The sequence below is a fragment of the Mirounga leonina genome, unplaced genomic scaffold (genome assembly GCF_011800145.1).
Source record: "Mirounga leonina isolate KUSES-001 unplaced genomic scaffold, KU_Mleo_1.0 Mir_151, whole genome shotgun sequence".
Classification (NCBI taxonomy): domain Eukaryota; kingdom Metazoa; phylum Chordata; class Mammalia; order Carnivora; family Phocidae; genus Mirounga; species Mirounga leonina.
Window position 1 is genome coordinate 15,891,571 of NW_023270377.1, and position 23,153 is coordinate 15,914,723.

Sequence of the window (23,153 nt, forward strand, 5' to 3'; positions counted from 1 at the left end):
AGAATCTCAAGTTGCTGCCCGGATTATCCTTGATGCGTCTCTCACACTGGCTCGAATCTCTACTGTGGATAAAGCAGGGAGGGGCAAGAATATACGGCAAACACTGGTAGTGTTGTTTACTCACATAAGCATTTTTAGGGTTACCTGCTTTTAACAGGGTTTTATTTATATCAGTAATGGGAAGTTCCTTCTTAAATATAACTCAGTGTATATAGCGTTTGGTTTCAAGAAAACTATTACTGAAATCATAGCACAAGTTGCAGAGGGATGTGGCAGCAGTTACATGAATGGCATGAGAAGACAAGCTTGGGAACCGTTGGGGTAGGAGGATGATTGAGAAATGCCATTGCCAGATGCCTCAGCTGGGGAAGCGAGCTGCAGCCCGGCACACGTGGTAGGGTGATGGCTTCCAGATGTGGACTTGGAGTCTGGGTTGGAAGCAGGGTAGGAAGGGCGAGGGAAGAACCCCTACGTGACTTACAATGTGGCACACACATCCAGACTGCCTCTTCCCTCCAGAGTGGCAGCCCTGTAAAGCCCAGTTTTTTGTTTTTTTTTTCCAGACTGGTGTTCTTTGTACCAGAGAAGGTAAGACGCTCTCCTCAGGGGGAGGAATGGCTGCCATGTTCGACTACAGGGCAGTTCCATGTTGTAGTAGGTATACTTCGCCATCTCACTTGGTCATGGATTGCTTTTGTCGCTGTGACCTGGTAAAAATGCTTTTCTGAAAGACATCTGTCCAGAAAGAATTCAGACATGACAGTCCCACAGCATAATACCTTCCGGGAATTAGAACTAGTCTACTTTACTCTTTCATCTCATGTTCTTCCCTTTTAATGGTGGCCGAGTCAGAGCACACATGGTTGGTTTATTTACACGTTGGTGCGTATGGATTTTTCCAAGTAGGGCTGTATTAGAAATAGTCTATCAGTTACCACGATTATATGGTGGACGCGCTGCCTGCGATATTTTGAGGACTTCGGTTGAGTTCATATTCCCCTTGAATGGGCACAGGAACACTGCTGCTCCATCTTCTAAAATGGAAATCAGATTCATTGCCCACGTGCAGCAGTTTAGTGTTAACCCAGCCAGAGAGAAACCGGCTTAGTTATGCAGTGCTCCCCAAGGGCGCTAAGCAAAATGCACTCCCTGCATTTTGCTGGACCGTGGTTCCGTGTCAACCAGTAAGGAAAGAGAGAGAGAGAGTGTGTGTGTGCACGTTTGTGGGCGTGTGTCTGTGTTTGTTGGGGGAGGGAAGCCTTAATGCAGCTAATGAGCACATTTCCGTTTTTCATTGTCTTCAGATGGTCAGTGGCTTCCATATGTCTGTGGCATGCAGCTCTGTTCATCCAGTTTGGTGTTACTAACCTTGGGGTTGCCTTTGATGGAGGACATATGTATCCACTGTATCCTTCACTTGTGTTTATGCCTGAGATTCAATCTGGAATAGCTTTGGGGGAAAAAGAGTGGGAGAGAGAAATAGGGCAGGGGGCATGCACGTGCGTGCGCATATGTACCCATGCCATCTTGAAGTACCCCTAACAGAGATGCCAGGCTGTCAGATAACCTCCAAGAGGTGCTCCCTGCTTCATTAACTTCAGCTGGAAGGTTCCCTGTGTGACTATGGTGTGTCTGGTTGCTTTCCTTTCCATCAGTGCATACCTGTCAGATACGGTCAAGCGTGTTTGAAGTTAGTCACAATCCATTTTCAGTGACAATTTATTTTACTTTTCTCTTTTTTCCTCTGAGTTAGGGTTTGGCGTGTGTGTGTGTGTGTTGGGAAAGAGCAGGAGGATGACCTGACACTATGCTGTTGTTCTTCAGTGGCCATTTTGTGATGATTTCACATATTTCCACAATTTGGTCAATTGAGGGAGACCCCCTAATCTCTGGTTCTACAGACCAGCTTTGTTAGGTAAGATTACAGATTTCATTGACTGCTCCTCTTCTCCCTGGAGATGGCACATTTGTATCATTGTCAGTCCAAGCAGAACCGGACAATAGCTGGAGACGTGACCATCACAGTGAAGAAGAGGGCAGCCTAGTTTTAGAAATCTCAAGGACTCCTGAGAACACAGCCAATAGAGGACTGCTTTTGTGTCTTTCTTAGTGGAAAGAAGAAAGTTTACTACACAACAGGCAAAAGCAATATTTCAGCTTTTGTAAAAATAGCTTCAAAACGTCACACGTGTCCAGAGAGAGCATCATTGTTTTATTCGTGTTCTTCATTATTTGCATCACGGTGTCAAACTGAAAACTTGGCAACAACTGAGCAGTACTTTTATTTATATTGGAAAGGATAGAAATTGTTCGCATTTCCTACAGTCTCCTGGGAGGAGTTGCAAATTCTCCTGCTTGTATAAAATTAAAGACCAGTAAGATGACCACTTGTAAACTTTGGAGGTAGGAGGAAATGCAGTTTTACTGAGCTTAAAATTAGGTCTTCCAGTGGATTTCATGGCTTGCAAAAAAACAAAGAAGGTAGCGTTCTTTCTAGATTTTGTGAGGAACGGCTGCAGGCGCTGCTGCCCGGGCTGTGGAGGTGATGCCATAGGCCTTTACCTCAGAGATTATCTTTCGAAGACAAACCATATACCAACATATTGGAGAGAACCATAAAAATGGTATGCTTTTGTACTGGGGAAGACTGACATGGGGATCTGGGAAGACAAGATAATCCTTCACACTTTTCTTAAGTAAAATGAAATTATCGATTGCTACCACCAATGTTTTTTCCCCTTTTGTTTTTTTGTTTGTTTTTTCCCAATAGCACCATCATCCATTGCTTTGGTCCAGGCGAAAGAAGTTACAAGATACAGTGTTGCTCTGGCTTGGCTGGAACCAGATAGACCCAACGGGGTGATCTTGGAGTATGAAGTCAAATATTATGAGAAGGTATTACTTGAATGGGCAAGCTTCCTTCTTCTTTTCCTTCCCTCCCTCCCCCTTCCCCTCCCTTCCTTCTTTCCTTCTCTCCTTCCCTCCTTCCTTTATTTTTCTCTTTAGTTTTTAGCCAGTTATAAATCCAGAATACCAGGGAATCTCAAAACCAAATGCATTTTGTTCCCCGGTCGAATCCAGTTCTGAATGTTATGTATTAAGTTGGTTATATTGAAAAATAGGAAAAATACATTGTGTTCTAATATAACCATTTTTTCTTTCTAGTAATGGAAATCAAGATAACTAAGAGGTTCTTATATATAAGCCTTCTATCAGTGAGAGTGACTCATAAAAGTCGAAATAATGATCTGTTTAAGTAGATCACTGCTATTCAGAATCAAGGTGTGGGTTTTGATGACTTTTAATAGAAAATCAGGGAAGGAAAATTACATTTTTCAGCCTCTTAAAGTTATAGAAAGACATTATTTTTACAAATAACTTGTCTCTCTTAAAGGACAGAATTCTGAAGAGAGCGATTTGCATTCAAGATTGTCTAGAAAATGAACAATTGACTTCTCTTTCTTTTTAAAGATAATCACTTATTGGCTTCCTTATTAAAAGCAGAAAGGGGACAGGATTTATTTTTCACTGAAACCAGATTACAACATTTTTGACATTTTCTAGACGGAAAATAGAAAAAGATGAGAGACCTTCTTATGGTTATTTTTGTTAAATTGCTGGCTGTGGAGTGAGTAAAGCCACCAACCATCATCTGATTTCCTTTTTTAAAAAGAGCATAAGTAGAGATCTGCATATGGTCAGTGTCAACAGTGATCACACCCAAACTCCACATGTCCTTCAGTGTCCGACATGTTACAGTGGTACTTCCAACATTGAAGAGAATAGGAGGTTTAGAGTTTATCAATCTCTATTTACTTTCAACTTCTAAGGACACTGGCTTGGTTCCTTTAATTATGTGCCTAGAGTAAGTGGGGATTTATTTTGCCACTTTCCCTAATTTTATCATCCCGTGATGCAGGATCAGAATGAGCGGAGCTACCGCATCGTCCGGACAGCTGCCAGGAACACGGACATCAAAGGCCTGAATCCTCTGACTTCCTATGTGTTCCATGTCCGAGCCAGGACAGCAGCTGGCTATGGAGATTTCAGTGAGCCACTGGAGGTCACGACCAACACAGGTACCAACTTCTGAGGCCCTTTTTACAGTCCAGGTGAAATCATAGTACAGTGAAATCTAAGGAGCCGTACCTAATTGCTGGTTAGGTGAACATTCTATTGGCAATGAACACGGTTTGAAATGACGATGTCTGTAACTTAGAAAGCTCATGCTCTTTAGAGAAGAGCATTTTTCATATTACCTAACCCGTCTATGCATGTGATTAGAAAATGTTTTCTTCTTTTTCTTATTTTGAGTCTTCTATTGATCATAGAAAAACGGGATTGATAAGTGGACGAATTGAGAGTTGCATAGCTATCTTAAAGAAGGTAGGAAGTTTTCTCCCTGGGAACAGTAAAGAAGGGACCAAATTTATTTTCTTTTATTTATTTCTAGGAATCTGTTTAAATCAAGTCAGATCAGTTTGTTTGTTTTTTTTTAAAGACCCTTTGGACAAACATATCAACTCTCAGCATTGTGAGTTGGACTGATTGATTGACTTGAAAATGTTAACAAAGGACATGCCCATTGAATAATCGGTTTACATAAGATGGCTCCACCTTTCTAATTAACAAACTGAAACTGAGCTTACTGGATAAGGAGATAGTGGAGAAGAAGCTTCAACATCAGTTCTAGAAAGTAATTTTCTTCATGAATTATTAAATAAAGTAAGAATAAAAAAGCAGAAGAGGAAGTACTCTAGGATTGAATCTGATGGGGTTTGACATTTTGGGGGGCGGGTATTCCTGGAAGGCTTCAAGGAGGAAGTGGCTTCTGATCTGGTCAGTAATGAGCAGGTTTTGGATAGATTTGGGGCGGGGGATGTGGGTAGGTATTCAAAACTACTTGTCCTTTTTGAAATTTCCAAGTGTCTTTCTCACTAAGGAATGCATCCGATCATTCAATAAGAGTTAGGGCTGAAACTAGAAATGAAAAGAAGAAAAAGCAATGAGTGGTAATGTTTACCAGAGGATTTAGTAAGAGTCTTCTGGTTGAACTTCTTCATACAAATACATAAAAGACAAGTCTTCATCTCATTAAGGCTGTCTTAGAAATGCGGTCACATAAATACTTATCAAAGGGCAAAAGAGGCTGTGAGCCTTCCCAGTGGCTTCAGAAGGTTGATACTCGTGAAGCTCTAGCTCCTAGGACCTTCCCAGAGGTGATCCTTGTGTAACTGTCTTTGCCAGTGCCTTCCCGGATCATTGGAGATGGGGCCAACTCCACCGTCCTTCTGGTCTCAGTCTCAGGCAGTGTGGTGCTGGTGGTCATTCTCATCGCGGCTTTTGTCATCAGCAGGAGGTAAGCACTTAAGCCCCTCACTGCCCACCGGCCCCCATCCCAGTTTTTATGAGGGAGCTTTTTGTCTCCTCCCAGCAAAGCTGAGGCTTTTGATTAGCATCATAAACAGGGCATGTGCAGGGCCAGCTCCTTCCTCATGGCTTTGATCTCCCCACACCCCTACTGGAGCTGGGCTGGCCCCAGTGGCAGCCCTCACAGCTGAGAGTCCTGGAAAGACCCAGCTATTTCCTGGAAACCCAGCCGAAAAGCAAGCCCATGAGAGATTTCTAGATTCTCTAAGCTGTAAGGTGTTACATTTATACCTTTCTTAAGCTTGGACTTACTGCCAAAAGGCAAAAAAGAAGCCATATAAAACTTGGGTCCAAAATTTAAGCTCTGCCATTTGTCAGCTATTTAACTTAAACTCTTTGAATCTTTTTTTTTTTTTTCCCCCTTTTATAAAGTAGGGATAGAGGATCTCAGAAGATCTGTCCCTAAGAGTTACTGACAGGAGAATTTTGATAGGTAAAGTAGCTAATCTAGCACACAGTAGGTGCTTCAACTTGAGTTTGGTTAATAATAATTGCAACCAAAGCAAATAATTGGGTGCTGCACTCAGTCTTCTTTCAGGAGAGGCCATCACCATTTCTAGAGAGTTTCCATTAAGCACGCTGTGGACATGACATTGTTCTTGGAAATGAATCTAAAACAGCAGATTACTTAATTCTCTGAAAGTCTACAATCTAACCTGATAACTTGAAAACCAATCTAGAAAAGAAAGAGAGCAATAAAAATGGCTTGGCAGCCTATTTTTTTGAACTAGTTTTCCTTATTGTTGTTGTCCCCATCTGCTTATTAACACTAGTCAGAGGCTCCAGAGGAATGGGGTCAAGGAGGGACAGCCACTCATCTCCAGTGTGTGCCCACATCTAGGCTTCTCCAACCTTTACTCCCCTGTGCCATTAACTATTTCACAAGGTGGGGCTTTTGGCAAAAAAAGGGCAGAACCCGGGGACATCAAAATGATCCTCTTCAGTGTAAACCTTTTCCCATTACAGAAGAGGAACATGATACTCAGGAAGACGTAATACTTGTCTAGGGTCATGAGTTTCGCTCTGTGGGAGAGCTACTACTGGGCACCCAGTGGCCATGCTCAGCTCCCTGGCCAGTGTCTGCTGTGTCCTCTCTCTCTGCCCCTCCTGTTGGTGATCTCACTGACGTCACAACAATGCCTCTGGCTCTTGCCACTGGCCTGAGCAAGCCATCAGGCTCTGTGCTCACTTTGTGGTACATTGTAATTAGGGTGATGACTGTATATCCTAATTTGCCGGGATGGTCTCAGTTGTCACACGTTATCTATTAATATCATGCCTCCCCATTCCCATGCTCCAAAATGTACTGGAATTATAGAAATCAATCTCGGTCGCTCTAATGCAGTATGCAGCAAGAGCTCATTGTGTGCATGCACCACCTACCTTTGTCATTGTTATTTGTTCTTTTTGGTGGAAAGTCTATCACCGTGTGTTTGATTAGAGCCGTGGGTTCCATCCTGAAGAAGGGAAATCCACCGTGAACCACTTCTGCCTATCGCTGGACTGCACACATAGAACATACATAGACAGGCCCACTGCACCCTATATATTATTATAGCTCAGTCTTTGGAAACTCTAATTTGGCCTAAACAGAATTTGAATTTCAAGTATTCTTTCCTTTTCTGGCATTTGATTTTGGAAGGCAATCAGGGATGGACCTCTTTCTTGTCCATTGCCTTTTGGTTTTGTGTACGTACACATGCTAGGCATTGCCTTTTGGTTTTGCGTGCATACACATGCTAGGCACATAGACACCGGAACGGGATGCAATCGTATATATCCATCTGATAGTGGGGGCAGGAGCAGGATGGGAGACTTTGTGGAAATTACATGGGCTTTTGTTTCCAGTATTATGTATTTCTGTGCCTGAAAATTTTACAGTATATATCAATAAAATTTTATCACGAAAGACGTTTAAAAGTCTAAAACTAGGAAAAAAATTCTTAATTACCTCCAAGTTGAAATAATCTTTGGCTAAAATCCAGCACCACGTGATGCTTAGAACCATTTGAGGGAACACTCGTTTACAGAAAGTGGGTCTCATGTTGTATCTCAACCTTCTCTTTGATGTTGAAGGGAAGCTTTGTCTACTTGTCCGGCTTTTCTTTAGAGTTACCTTTTTTTTTTTTTTTAAGTTACCTTAAATACACCAGTGAAACCAGAATAATTAGGAATAAATCACCTCATTATAAGTTTCTTTCGGGTGTTCCACTTTGACGAAAAGAAAGCAAAAGCCCAAGAAAATGTAACGCAGGAAGACAAGCTTATTAAAAGCTTGTAGCTATAGGAAATAGAATCGCACACTTGATGACTTAATTTTCTTTCTGCTTCTATTGATCACTTTATTCTTTAAGGCAGGATTGATAGGAGGATGACTCGGATTTCCAATTATGAGTCCCCACCTTAGAGAATTGAGCCTGTCCAGTTACCCAGCGATGATTCTTGTCCCTTCTCCCCCATTAAAAAAAAAAATATCACTTCCCAAGGCTGATAAACAGTGCTTGGTGATTGGTCCTCAATGGATCACTTTTTAGAAAATGAAATGTCAACCCCTTGCCCTCCTATTGATTCTTCTTTAGTGTTGGCCATAAAGCTGTCATGGGGAAAGGCTGCCTGGAGCCAGGTAGCTGACAGGCTTTGCCGCGGCTGATGCACACTCAGCTGATTCTTCTCTGCATGCTGGCTGTGTGCGCTGTCACATTGGACTACAGATGTTTAAATGTGACAAGAACAGGTGAAGAGAGAGGAGACAGGTAGTGCAGACAGAAGTCTGGTCCCTGCTTTGAGTGCAAGTACAAATGAAAGGTGGTAAACGGCACCCCAAATAATCTTGCCAACTCTCTGGGAAGGCAACAAATGGAACATTCTGGGCTGGAAAATGATAGGGCTGCTTCTCACCCTGTGGAGCCACAGAAGGTTGAGACAGAGGGATCCCTTATCAGATGATTCCCCTCCAACTGAGTCCCACCAGGGAATGGAGTGTGAGTTGTTTTTTTTTTTTTTCAGAAGTAGAGGACAGGGACCCACACAGTGAGAAAAGTTTCAACCCTCCTGATTACCTCAAAGAAAAATCTGTCTGCTGCTAATTTGTCATTTAGGAAAGAGGAAACGGCCTCAGGCTCACAGCTGGTATCTTGCTAGATTTTTTTTTTTTTTGATAGCAATTCTTTCATTTATTTCATTATATCTTCTTTATACTGAAAAGCCTGAGCTAAATTTAGGCAAGCCAGGGTAATCTCCATTTTTTTCAATGAGAAAAAAGCTTTTTCCTTTTGGCCAACTTGGATGTGTTGTAAACATTTGGGGATCTCAGTGAAAGAATCCAACTCCCACATTTATAAATTTTATTTATATATTTAAAATGAAATACAAAGTAAGTTGACTTAAGACCCATTATATGTTTTTACCACCCACATTATGTTAGGCAAATTCACTTACTATTTTTTTTTTTTTTTTGAGAGAGCGAGAACAAGAGCAGGGGGAGGGGCAGAGGGAGAAGCAGACTCCCCCACTGAGGAGGGAGCCCGATGTGGGGCTCGATCCCAGGATCCTGAGATCGTGACCTGAGCCGAAGGCAGACGCTTAACCACCTGAGCCACCCAGGCGCTCCAACAAATTCACTTACTTTTTTTTTTTTTTACAAGCATCTACAATCAGTGTGCTCCTTCATCCCTTGACGTGTGATTCAGCTTTCTGGGCACACAATTGTACTTGCTATTGGGTTGTTCAAGTGTCACACCCCTTGTACTTACGTGATGCTGTCCCTAGAAAGTTAATCCCAAACCATGTCTGTACATTCTCTCAGTAGCATATGGCACCATGTCCCCATACTCCTGTAAGTATCTATCTGTGGTCTCCACTGTGTAACCACTTTATTGCTTTTTAAAGTGATTTTGAAAGGACTGTTAACAGCGACATCATAAAATGCAATGATAAGGTCATAACCTCCAGGACTAATGAACGAATGCGTTACATTTCCCTGGTCCCCAGGTTGTCCCAAATGCGATTAATCCCGGTTGCTTGAGTCCAGTGTGTCTTCCCCAAATACTATTCTATTGTGCGAGAAAAACTTTTGAAAGGACTAGAACATAAGACGAGTCTCTCATTTCTAAAGCACAGTTTGGTGATGAGAGACAAATATTGCCTGAAAACCAGGCATAGAGGATTGCTACTGGGTTTTTGTTATGTCCGTTTATGTTAGGGTACAATTGTACCTATTTTACTCGAATTAAAGAAAAAGAAGTGAATTGATTTTAAGGAAAAAAAAAATGAGGTGGTTGTGGTAAAATTTGTGAAGAAGGACACAAAAGACCCCGGTTCAGGGAACTACCTCATTCTCACACTGGTACCTTCTATACCGGGGACCTGGAGAGCAGGTTAAACAATGACCTAAACCAAGGTCACACAGCTAGTTAGTTGCCTGATCGGGACAGAAAGCCCAACTTTCCTGACTTCCAATACTGGCACAGATGATTCTAATGTCTTCTGAACTGAAAAAACGGATCTATATCGAAAGTCCACACTGACCATACTAGCGGACCAAAATTTCAGGAGTCTCCTCGGTGCCATTGGTAGCCTTGATAATCTGTGAATTGCCATGCCAATCGAATGCACACTGTAAAGTCAGACTTTGTGAGTTGGTTTTGTCTTCGTCTGAAGCTAAGCTTTTCCACTTTGGAGCTAACTGTTCATGTAATGCGAAAACAGTTACCATTCAGTCTGTATCCATCTTCCCTGGTGTCCTAATTGGAATATTATGATCACATCAGAATGAATACACTCCAATGTTAGCCTAAATTGGCTCCGATGAAGTCATGTGAATTCATACAATTAGGGGGCAGATGGTACTGCGGGAACATTTCTAAACAACTTGCGTGCAATTGTATGGTTCAGTTCCACCCATTTCAAAATGTTGCTCGTGAAGAACATTTAGACATCATTTGGTGCAAGAACAATGACAGCTTAAGGAAGGGGAAAAGAAGGATGGCTTCTATGAATCTTCACGGGTGATGCCATTAAACGCTGGAAAGGGTCCTCCTGGAGCCGTGCTAGTTATTACATTGCTTTATCTTCTTTAATCTGCACTTTAGCTGAATAAATTACTTACCTTTTACTAATTAGTTTTGGAACAGTGAACCACATCAATCAAATCCATCTACTTGATCAAGGAAAGTTAGTATTTTAATAAAAGCGGGGTTTGTGCTGGGCCCCTGCCACGCTCCCCCTCCAGTGTTTTGTTTGTGTTTTTGAATAGTCAAGGTGCCAGAAGGACACATTGTTTGGGAGGGCAGCGCTCAGGGCTCACGCTGTTCCTCCACAATGCCTGCTAATACCCTGATTCCGTCCCCCTCTGACCCAAGCTGGGGAGGGCTCAGCTCCCACTCACAGCTTCACCTGCAGGGGAGGCTCCTCCCTCTCACTCCTGCAGATGAACGGTCCCTTGCTTCCTTCTGGAGCATTCACTAACAAACCATTCCCCTCCCACCCTGTTTTAATCAGCTTTCCCTCGAGTCCCAGTAATTAGAAAATCTTCCACAAAGGTTTCCTTCTGCCATTCAGGTGATCCGCCCGTGGAGGTCAATTTAGAATTAGCCCTCCTTTAGGCCGTGTGGCGTCCTCCAGCCTGGCTGACCAGCTTCAATGGGCTTTCTTTCTTGGGACAATAACGGACACATTGTCCTCCCCTGAGCCAAGGAGAGAAAGGGTCATCAGGTGACAAAGGTAGAGCGGAGCTTAGGCATTTTAGTTTCCAATGTCTTCTGAAAAAGCTAATAGGCTACCATTAGCGTTTCAACAGTGATTCCTTGTGTTTCTTTTCTAGCATTTTCTGTACTCCTGGAGGGTCCTCTCCCCCAAGTAACACTGCAAGTCAAGAAGTTTCTTTAAAAATAACACCTTCACCTCGTGTTTAATTCCTCCTCCTGTGTTTAGAAGTCTGAGGAGGGGATGGGCGTGTCGGCCCAATGGTTAATGATCCCTGCCATTTTGCATTTCCTCTGGCTTCACGCATATTTAATGGATGACAGATAACTGCCCTCCTGGGCAGCTGGAGGCCAGAGGCCCTGGTTTCTATTGGTATATTACAGGGTCTTTGACAAACTGGATGGCATTTTAAAGTTGGTACCAAAGCTCTCCTGCTCAATGCATTGTTTCGCTTCTCTAAAGGAGAGACATTCAAATCAGTATTGGAGATCTAAAGTGGTTCAAGAGATATACTTGTAATTTTAGATAATGCTTTTAGGAGCTCTGATAAGATACAATCGCTCAGGCTGGCAGGACCCTATCACACCCCTGGGACCCAGCCACGCGTTTCCCTGACATAAAATCTTGTTTTCATAGTTCCTGACCTTACACTCTTATATTTCCTTTACAAGGGGAAGGGGATGAGGAGGGGTGGAGGGGACTACATCTTTCAGACAAAGGTTTGGTTTCAGGATATTTCAACGTGTTTCGTTTCTTTGATGAACCAGTGGATTCTGAAAGCAGCGGCATCCAGTTTAAGTTGATTCAGTGATATAAAATGTAGTATTACTTATAATAATCTCATCAGAGATCTTGGTGTAAGTTCATCTGTACTATGAGAGGCATGTGAGATCGCGAGCAGATCAGGGCAGGCGCACTCCTCTCCTTGCTAAGAGTGTCGTGGGGCAGCCGCGGGCCCCCTGCCTCACATGTACGGTGGAACTGAATGTGTGTCTGTCTGCCTACTTCCCTGGGCTTGCTGGGAAGATGTAGTTAAATAAAAGACAGGATGGCTCTTTAAAAAGTTAAAAGCAAAGTAAAAAGGCAAGCTATTATTTGGGACTGCATTCCACACACTTGGCGGTTAACTCAAATGACTGAATCACAACCAAGCTGGTTCCTGCTTCGTAAACAGTTGGGGGAGGGCACGATAATGTGTCCAGAGCACCTTGGAAAGTTAAATGCAGTGTGAAAGTGCAAGGTATTATTACTTGTGGGGCAATGATACCCATGGAGGGTCATCTGCAGACAGTCCGGCAGGATGTGGGTATGGTGCTGGGGCTCCTCTCTGGTCGCCCCTAACGGCCCCGTCCGCTTCTCTGCTGTTCTCTCTTCTACACGATCATCCCACCCTTCTCTGCTTGTTCGGAGTTCAGGGGTTCAGGTTTCCAGAATCTGATGGGGCCGCACTGTCAAGATGCTCTGTGGCCTGGAGGGGATCTTGGGTCAGCTTCCTCATCTGCAAGAGTCTTGGTTTACCTCATCTGTGAAGCTCCTAGAAAACACGAGAGGAATGCCAATGTGAACTTTACATTTTGGACAGAAACATAAATGTACACATTTTATTCACTTATTTGGCCCCATCTTCCTAAACTTTAGAAAGCTGTAGTACCAACTGAGTTGATTTTTCGATTCACGTATATATATGCATCAAGATTATTGATTTAAGATTTATATATATTCAAGATTTCTGATTCCCAAGACTCTTACAATACCCAAATCTCATTTCTTTCCTTTTTTTTCTCCAGAGAGGGTGAGGGACAGAGGGAGAGGCAGAGAGAGATCTTTTTTTTTTTTTTTTAAGATTTTATTTATTTACTCGAGACGCAGGGATACAGAGAGAGAGAGAGAGAGCACGAGCAGGGGGAGAGGCAGAGGAAGAAGCAGGCTCCCCGCTGAGCCAGGAGCCGGACATGGGGCTCGACCCCAGGACCCTGGGATCATGACCCGAGCCGAAGGCAGATGCTTAACCATCTGAGCCACCCAGGCACCCCAGCAGAGAGAGAATCTTAAGCAGACTCCTCAGTGAGCATGGAACCTGACAACAGGCTCGATCTCACAACCCCGAGATCATGACCTGAGACGAAATCAGGAGTCGAACGCGCTTAGCCAACTCAGCCATCCAGGCGTGCGCCCCGCCCCTCCACCCAAATCTCATTTCTTTATGACATTTAGAACAGAATGCCAATGGTGAGACCATACACCATTTCTTTGGAAAGAGAATTCAGCTACAAATGGAAACTTCTCATTTTTACTCTTGCAAGTTTTCTGCGAACTCTTAAGGAACGTAATCCAGTAAAAAGCAAATATTTACCTTTTAAATTTTCATTAATAATTTAGGAGTTTGTAAACAGCAGCTGAAACCAATAACCACAAAACTATTGTTTTAAGAATATCATCTAGGGCGCCTGGGTGGCTCAGTTGGTTGGGCGACTGCCTTCGGCTCAGGTCATGATCCTGGAGTCCCGGGATCGAGTCCCGCATCGGGCTCCCTGCTCGGCGGGGAGTCTGCTTCTCCCTCTGACCCTCCTCCCTCTCATGCTCTCTGTCTCTCATTCTCTCTCTCTCTCAAATAAATAAATAAAATCTTTAAAAAAAAAAGAATATCATCTAATAGGATAATGAGTCTTTTGTGGTAGTGGTTACTGTGGTTAGAGCAACAGGACTGTTACCTATCAATACCAGGAAGTGAATACTGTTGCCATTTGATTTCTGCAGAATTTACCCATGGAAACTTACTTTAATTCAGAATATGTATGGGAAAATTAGCCAGTCCGTCTTCAGTAAGATAAATTTATTCTTGAGATTTGAAATTACGTTACAAAATACTTGCTTTATCACCTCAGTTTAGTATTGTGGTTAAGAGCAGAGACCCTGGGTTCTGACCACTTGTGCTTGAAACATTCGCCACCAAAGTGACAGTTATTCACCTTATTATTTTACTTCCCATAAATCTCAGTTTACTCATCTGTGAAATGTGCACAGTGTATTTGCCTGACTTATAATATGGTAGCAAAGAACTTAAGGCATACAAATTTGGAAAATAATTGTGTGGTTTTTTTTTTTAATTTTTAATAGACGGAGTAAATACAGTAAAGCTAAACAAGAAGCAGATGAAGAGAAACATTTGAATCAAGGTACAAAAATTGGATTAAAAATAATTTTATTTTTAGAGCATGTCTCATGTTTTCAGTTTAGAAATGCCTAAATTAAATTCATGTGACTATTAATATTATAGTCCTCCCGTGGAATTTTCTAAATAGTGGACTTAAGGGTATCCAACCAAAATAAGTGATTTGGGATTGTTTCAAGTGAGACTAAAGATGGGGGTTGGGGAAACTCCTTTAGAGTCTTCTTTTCCCTTATTTTATTCTCCACCCTGAAAAGTATTGGTCTTGCTGGCTCATTTTTGTAGGTCGGTGACAAGGCTTTACAGGTCAGTTTTTCTTGTGTTACAAGATAAAATTTGGGTGGAAGAAAAGAACTTCCAGGAATAAACAATAATTGCTCCAACCCCAAGAATATTTGCTATGGCATTCAGGACTCCTAATATTTCTTCAGTGTACTCTGGTTATTTGGGGGTCAAAGAAAATATTTGAGAACCAGCCCTAGAAGACTTGAGCAAGATAGAAGACTCTTAAATGGACAGTGGTTGATGCCTCTCCTAGAGCATCATCTGGTAGAACCTTCTGAGATGGTGGCGGTCTCTGTCTGCATCATCCAGTACACTAGCCAAGAGCCACATGCACTATTATTTGAAAAGTAGCAAGTGTGAATGAGAAAGTGAATTTTAAATTTATTTAATTTTAACTAACTGATACTTAAATAGCAACTTATGGGTAATAGCTACCCTATTGGACAGCACAGGGAGATAGAAGGAAGAGAGAGACCAGGGGTAGGAAGAATCATCTTGAGAAAGAGTTTCTTGGCTACAGCATATAAAGTGATAAAGGATATGGGATATCTGACAACCTTCCATTTATTCACCTTGTTTTCTTTTCAAAACCATATTTTTAAAATTTGCATGTGGTATATATTTTTAAAAACAAATGACTTTTTTTTTTTTTTTGAGATGAGGAGAAGACTGACAGTTCTGGAAAATCAGGGATTAGGTCAACTAGTGCCCTGTACCCTCTCTGTGCCCCAAAGCCCTAGGAGCTCTAGTAGGGAAAGGAGAGTTCCCAGTAATTACTAATGCTTCTTGTCCCAGACATCTCTGGGCTCAGAGCTCACATTCTGAATTTAGGCTGCAAGTTGACTGTGGCATTTGGCTGAATTACACTTCCTGGTATTCAAACCATTCACAATGAGGCAACAACATTTTCTTCAGCTGAATCTGCCAGATGAACTTCAATGTCTTTACTAATAGCACCTTCTTTTTAAAGCAGAATAAAAGTGCAGATCCAATACAGAGTTTATATTCTCCAGTCAGCTAGCTGGTTTTATCCCTCTTGTCTATTTTAACCTAGCTTTAATCTTCATTTGTTAATTACTGGTCACATGCTTAATTGGTCCAGATATTGGGCAAAATGGGGCACCATGTAGACATGGCCAGTTCAGAAAGAAAGTTCCAGTTATCTTCCCAAGAAAGGATAGCTGGAGATGGTGGGTAGGAAATGAGCAACTGATCTGGACAAACGGTATTCAGCCAACACCTTCCCAGTTTTCTTGTAGAGACTCTCTTTTCCTCCATGGGATGGGCTGTTTCTCAGATTTCATCCTTGAAGTGTGAAGACATTCCAGGAAGTCAGTAGATCTGTAGCCTCTTAAGTAGCTCACAATTCTTTGTTCACCCACTAATGAAAACCAGAGCAAGAACTTAAACATTTTCGTATGTCTATGCTAAGTATTTTTGTCATGCCAAGAACACTTTTTGTACTGAGTATTTTTAGACCTGGACAACTTAAGTTTATTGGTGGTTTTTGAGACGTGTTCAGCCCTCCTATCACATGTTTATTGCTTAGGTGTTAGAACTTACGTGGATCCCTTTACATATGAAGATCCCAACCAAGCGGTTCGAGAATTTGCCAAAGAAATCGACGCGTCCTGCATTAAGATTGAAAAAGTCATAGGAGTTGGTAAGTATCTGAATGTCTCTCGATTAAGCCTATTTTCTTTGTAGATATTAACTATACATATGTAGATTATACAAATGTGTATGAATGTATTGTATATACGTGTATATATGTAAATATCGGTGTACATAAAATTTCCTTGATCTATGTAAAACATTAACACAGTGCCCAGCATATAAGAAGCACTCAACAAATGTTAGCTATTACTCTTTCATCTTGAATGTGCTTCTGGTCCATAGTTGATTCATTTTCTCTCCCAAAGGTGAATTTGGTGAAGTATGCAGTGGGCGTCTCAAAGTGCCTGGCAAGAGAGAGATCTGTGTGGCCATCAAGACCCTGAAAGCTGGTTATACAGACAAACAGCGGAGAGACTTCCTGAGTGAGGCCAGCATCATGGGACAGTTTGACCACCCGAACATAATTCACTTGGAAGGCGTTGTCACCAAATGTACGTGGGTCGCTCCCTTTACAAAGCCAAGTTAGAAGTTACTGGCAAATTAGACACACACATTTTCTTTCCAGGGAAATGACAGATGGAGCAGACCCACTGATTGCTAAGAGGAGGAAATCAGTGCAGGACAAGTCATTAATCTTGTAGTCAGCTCTCAATGGGTCTACGGTTTAGGCTGATTCCCTATTTCCAAGGCAGCTTGTGTGAGATTTTAGGGAAATTAATATTGCAGATTTTTGGTATGCCTCGCCATCTTTCAAACCTTTGCTAGACCAAACTGATTGTCACAGGGTAGGCGCAAGCAGATGGTAAGCAAAATAAAATTTAAGTACTTTTCATATAAACCACAACAAAACCTCGCCACACCTTGTGCTTGAAGCTTCAGCTCCAGATGCAGGGAGTGAATCTTGGAAATCTTTATTATATTGGGCGATTTGCTTGTCTGCTCTGCCTGATTTATGGCTATTGCTGTTCAGCACCTATTTACAGTAACACCTGGATGAACCTTCCCTTTTTTTTAGCCCATTAGCATTCGCTGAGCCTGTGAACCACGCTTCAGTTAAAATACGACACAGCTCAACAGATGCATTTTGTGAAGCAAACCCTGAATACATCTGTAAGGCTGGCTAAGACCAGTTTATAAAGCACCACATGGACAGTTTAGCTGAAGCCCTTGCTATTGAACATGGCTCTGTTCCAGGAGCTGCAGTACCTACTACTTGACTACAAGTCAAGGATCTTGTAAGCCCCGGGGCTATGTCTCCAGGAAGGCCAGGGTTCCTCTGACTTGATTCAAGGTGCCTATGCGAAGTATCCTCAATCAGCGTGTGCAGAGTGGGTGAACTGGGGGCGGGGACGGTGGAGAGGGGAGGGGAGGTCAACGAGTCAACTTTGGACACGCGGTCTGGGGCAGAGCGGGGAAATGAGACACAAGAGTCCATGACCTTTACTAAGAGAAAATAAGGAGGTTACTGAAAAGTGAGAGAAAGTGTACGTTCATTCAGAGGTCCTCGAACATATATCGGAATTCTGGAAAACTTGTTAAAATGGCTTCCTGGACCACATCCTCAGGTTTGATTCAGCAGGTGGGGTGGGGCGGTGAGTTCACATTTCTAAAGAGTGGGAAGATAAACCAAAGCTGCGGTTCCTTAGGACCAGACTTGGAGACTCCTTGGCCCCATGACCAGAGACGTGCCCGTCAGCACTTCTGCTCACACGGCACGAGGTCTTGACTAGTTGCTCAAACTGTCAGTTTCCTCATCTGTACAATAGAGATAAAAATAGAACTTGCCTCAGAAGGTTATTTTGGATGAAGTATTTCCTGTATTTAGCATAATGCTTGGCAAATTTAAACAACAGAAAACTTCCCTAAGTGTTAACTGGTATTATTATGTCCTAAGAAGAACATCTTTCCCCATCTTCAGAATCCTTCAAAAACGGAACCTCGGTGCTAAGGGTATATAATTTTCTACCTAAGGTGAAGGCTATAATTAGCATAGAATAGCTCTATTTGCTTTTTAAGATTAGTTTTACAGACAGGATATTTTTCTGTTGCCCGTGGCCTTCAGGGCTGCCCAGAGTCTTTCACTACTTTAATTGAAAGATAACATTCTGTTTAAATACTTCTGCAGGTCCATTTTCTCAAAAGGAGGCTCTGTTCAGCTTGGGGTGTTTTTCCTGCTGCAGACAGTGATTTTCATATAGCACCTCTGCAGAAGAGAGAAGAAACAGGGGATCTTTGTATTAAAGTCCCACCGCGCCTCTAAAACCCGTAGCTGTTACAGCTGTAACTGTTATAAACGACTGGATTCATTTGCATAATGCAGTTGTCACTGAATTAAAATGATTTAAAATTTCCACCAGAGGAATTGTCCCCCTCCCCCCACTCTGGCCTTCCCCACTGCACCCCTGCCTGTTGCAGGGGGAGAGCCACATCCATCCATGAGCCCAGCTGAGACCCATTTTATAAGCCCCTCTGCTTATGGAGACATTCATCTTTATTTCTCTTGGAGAGCTCATAAAGATTCTGACAAATGGATACTTTTAATAAACAGAAGAAGGAATGCAGAAAAATTACAAAGATGGTGCCAAACGTCAGAGGAGGGAGGTGTGAGGGTGCAAAGGTGACGTGGAAGCGTGTGAATTCATTACCAGCAGTTACTTGAGTAACTTTTTTAATTGACGGGGAGACTATAAATTCTCTCCACTACTCCCCCCGCCCCTCCCTCATCTTTTGGATCTTCTACTCTCTTATCCACACCTCCAGAGGGATCTGGTGAAATTGGAGTAGGTGTTAATGCAAGAGAGTCAACCTTTCTCATTAGTTGACAAAGTATCTTTTGATTGAGGCGGGTTCATTAAAACTCATTTAGATGCATTTGCTCTGTCTGTGGCCACAGATGTAGAGGGTAAAAGAATCTAAAACTGAGAGCTGCTTATGTATTATATTGAGGGAGGACAGAAAAGGTGTAGAGAGACCACTCCCTCCATCCAAGGGGAGAGACCGGAAGTGGTTTTTGTTCATCCTTTGATCTGCACTGAACTTTCCGGTTTTTCTGCGAGTTTTCGTTCATCACTGAAAATAAAGTCTCCATGGTATTGTTTCCTCATCCAAAAGTTTTACCTTGGAAAGATTTCTTAGACATGGCACCAAACACACAGTGGGGAAAAAAAAAAAGAAAGGTAACTTGGACGGCTTTGAAATGGAAAACTTCTGCTCTTCCTAATTTTTCCCTCTGAAATGAAGACATTTCCCCCTCCCCCACATCAGAAGAGGGTCTGTTCTGGGTGGGAAAGGTATTAGTTTAGAATAATTACAGGAACTTTTCAGCAGTGGCATATCCTAGTCCATTTTTCCCAACTGAATGTCTACGTCCAAACATTCCACAAGTACAGCAATGAAAGTGAATATTTTCATTTATCAAACTAGCATTTTATTTTCCTCCCAGGGAATCTTTTATGTTCTCTTTGCTTTAACCCATCCTTTAGTAAAATATGGAGGATTTACGTTCCCACCCCCACCCCTCCCACAAATACCATTTAGAAAGAAGGAATATCAGACCTTGAGGCCATTGCCAGCAATTAAGAAACTAAAGAATGGTTCTTATTTCCTAAGTTCCTCAGAACACCAAAGTGAAATGAGAGGATTGTTTCCCCTCACTTCTCCCAAATCTTAAAATAATTTGTTCTCTTTATGGGGGTGGGGGGAACAGGTGAGGGGGAGCAAGAATGTTCTAGTACTGAATTAACTTTCTGTCTCAGATGAAATAATTTACTGAACCTTTTCTCTGAATTTTGTTATTTGTTGTTACTGAGGTTGTCAGCTTAAGGGAGTAAATAGAATTAAGTTTTTTTTATAGAAAGGAAAGGGAAAAGCAAGGATACAGCTCCTGACCTGAGCAAGGCAGGCGGGCGGAGGTGGGGGGGGGGAGGGGGCGGTTAATATTGTGCAGGCTTGAGCTGTAAGATGTGTCTGAGTCATGACGTATTCGGCGTAGTTACTGCTCCCAGAAACTTGGGTTTCTCTAAATAAGTAAAAAAGTTTCTCTGTCCATTGATTGCTTTAGCATCACACAAGTGGCTCTTCTGGGGACAAAATAAATTAATTATCCTGAAGATTTTTTTCGCCTTTACACAGGCCTGCCCATTTATCTTCTTCCCCTTTTGCTTGAGAGAGCAATTATCCGTTCATGTGCTCCCTGGATACCGGAGGCCACTTTAGTTAAAGACCTTGTCAACAAGCCACCCAAAGGGTTAACCTTCCAGATGGAATTTAAACCTACCCGTCCTTTTAATATTTCATTCCTAGCTCCCCACAGCTGAGGCATAAGCTTGGCTTGTTTTAATTAAATTAGATCGCGCAAGACAGGTGTCTTGGCAGTAAAATTGTGCACAGCCCATTTTTATCTCATTAACTGCAGTGCTCATCAAGGGTTTTGTGTTTTTCTTTCTGAAAACTCTAGGTAAACCAGTAATGATCATAACAGAGTACATGGAGAATGGCTCCTTGGATGCATTCCTCAGGGTACGTGACTACTTTATATTAAATCCAAGAATGTTGGTATTTAGAAGACTCTAACAGACTCCTTGTGTCCATTCTGTTTGGTTGTATTCATGGACTTTTTTAATGGGGCTAGGGAAGAAGAGGAGACATAGAGAATGATGTGATTTTTAAAGGCTATTAAATAATCCATGTTCAATGAAGGTAGTATTAGATTTATTCTTGCATTGTAGGGCTGTTTGAGCCATAGATTCATTAGAGTTGGATAATTTCCATCTACCACAGGAAGCAAACCCAGTTCCTGGGATACACTCTACTAAAGAATTAGTGACTTCGATCAGAAAGGCCCGGAAATGATGTTGAGTTTCACTGCATACTTGATACAGATATCAAAAAAGATCCAAGTAATAAATGCTTGGTGAAAATTAATTTGGCCTAATGCTAATGAGATTGTTTCTCATTCCTTTCCTATGCAGAAGAATGATGGCAGATTTACTGTCATTCAGCTGGTGGGCATGCTTCGTGGCATCGGGTCCGGGATGAAGTACTTATCTGATATGAGCTATGTGCATCGAGATCTAGCTGCACGGAATATTCTGGTAAATAGCAACTTGGTCTGCAAAGTGTCTGATTTTGGCATGTCACGAGTGCTTGAGGATGATCCGGAAGCCGCTTACACCACCAGGGTAAGGAGGATTTACGACCTCTGGGTTTTGACTCTGATAAAAACTGCTCCTCTTTTCTCACTTTGATGTTTAAGCCCTTTGTGATTTTGTAAGTTTCCTCATCATTCAGAGCCTCTTCATTTCCATGCGTTCATTTTTAAGCCATGTTTCTGAGGGGTTTTGAAACTGCTTCAAGATGTGTGACTGCTTTAAAAACTGCAAACTAGAGCTTTACTTACTGCATCTTTTACACTTAATTCCTCTTCCCTTCCTTCCTTCTCTCCTGTTTTAGATTTCCTCCTTGGTTCTTTTCTGTTATTAAAACATTTTCTTATTTTAAACAAGACAGAGCCATGTTCCTAGTTGGTTGGCTACTGAATCTGAGAATGTAGATACAGGATTTATAAAATATTTACACTATGCAAGGATTTTTAGATCTAATGGCCTTCATTTTACTACTGGTAGATAAGCTGGATTAGGGCACAGTTAAGAGTTATCAGTATACAGTTAATGGCTATGATATCTTAGCTGGACAATCTGAATATAAGATACTAATGGAATAAACAGAATCATAAAAGTTATTGGCCGTTAGGGCTGGCACTGCTGAAATCAATGGGAAGCAGACAGTTACCAGCCATTTTCCTCCTTTGATGCTCATTTTGCATTAGCAATCCTAAGCACTGTTTTTTGTTTGGTTATTTTTTTTTTCCTTGTAGGGTTCAGTTTCTTTGGCTCTAGTTGTGATTCTTACACATATATCCACTTTTGAATTCTAAGTCCATTCACTTAGGAAAGAATGCATCTTTGTGAATGCTAAAGATCTTTAATTCTTTTTCCAGTATTTGGAGAAAGGAAAGTTAAAAGGAGGCTTCTAGAATGATGCATTTACACAGCTAAAACCTTAGCCAAATAGTTAAGGAAGGTAGAAGGCAGCACAAGCATTCTTTTGTACTGAACAAGTAGAAATGTAAGACACTGGGTTTTCAGAGTAAACTCCAGTGAATCAGTGAAATTTCTAATACAATTTATTGTCTTGTTTAGTAGCCTTAGTAAAGCAAACTTTCAAATGATGTTCTCTTGAACAGCTTGAGGGTCTGAATTCAAGTTAAATTAATTTCCCCAGATGAAACCTTAAGAAATTTGAAACTCAATTAAAGGTGTTTACCTTTCACATAAGCATAATCAAACAATAGATATTTGAGGCAAAAAAAACAAAACAAGAAAACAGCATTTTAAACTTTTCCTGAGTAATATTCAATTGCTTTACCATTTTTGCAGGTGCCCTGTCACTCCATTAAAGACAGTAACAGCTCTAACATCTGGTATTTGGCTTTTGCTAAGAGCCTATGTAATGTATTATCTTCTAACCATGTTAAACCTGTTTCTCATGCTATATAAAAGTAGGATCACAGTGTGGTGCATAGAAATTTTCATATTTAACTTCCGTAGTTCATGATTTCAGAAGCAGTATTAAATATTGCCTCTGTGTTGCTGAGTTAAAGAATCCAACAGGAAGTCAAAATGAGTATCCATGGCACATCCACTGATATACCATGATGACATATGCATTTTGTAAAAGCCGAGATTCCCTTTCTTCTCCAATATTGCCTGAAGCAGAGCTCAGGTAATAGGTAGACGTTTTAAAAATAAATAAACAGATTACTTATTCACTTCCCTGTGACTAAAGAAAACATATGAGGAGAAGTATCTCAATCTAGAAGACTAGTTAAAATAAACAAGTCTCTTACTGTTGTTTGGAGAGCTATCTCAGGAATGCTGTTGTCCTGCTT

General features: G+C 41.7%; 1 protein-coding gene across 9 annotated transcripts in view; it reads left to right on the plus strand.

Annotated features, from left to right (window-relative positions):
- EPHA4 (EPH receptor A4) overlaps positions 1-23,153 on the plus strand; it is a 143,734-nt gene that overhangs the window by 104,988 nt on the left and 15,593 nt on the right. For 5 of the 9 annotated variants that reach the window (XM_035007034.1, XM_035007032.1, XM_035007033.1 and 2 more), the window contains exons 6-13: positions 2,771-2,895; positions 3,920-4,079; positions 5,248-5,359; positions 14,251-14,309; positions 16,137-16,250; positions 16,510-16,695; positions 20,661-20,722; positions 21,175-21,384. In XM_035007034.1, the coding sequence (XP_034862925.1) occupies positions 2,771-2,895; positions 3,920-4,079; positions 5,248-5,359; positions 14,251-14,309; positions 16,137-16,250; positions 16,510-16,695; positions 20,661-20,722; positions 21,175-21,384 (1,028 nt within the window). Of the gene's footprint in view, positions 1-563; positions 2,459-2,770; positions 2,896-3,919; positions 4,080-5,247; positions 5,360-14,250; positions 14,310-16,136; positions 16,251-16,509; positions 16,696-20,660; positions 20,723-21,174; positions 21,385-23,153 lie in introns of those variants that run through there. The other 4 variants (XM_035007038.1, XM_035007037.1, XM_035007036.1 and 1 more) reach the window with 4 other exon arrangements.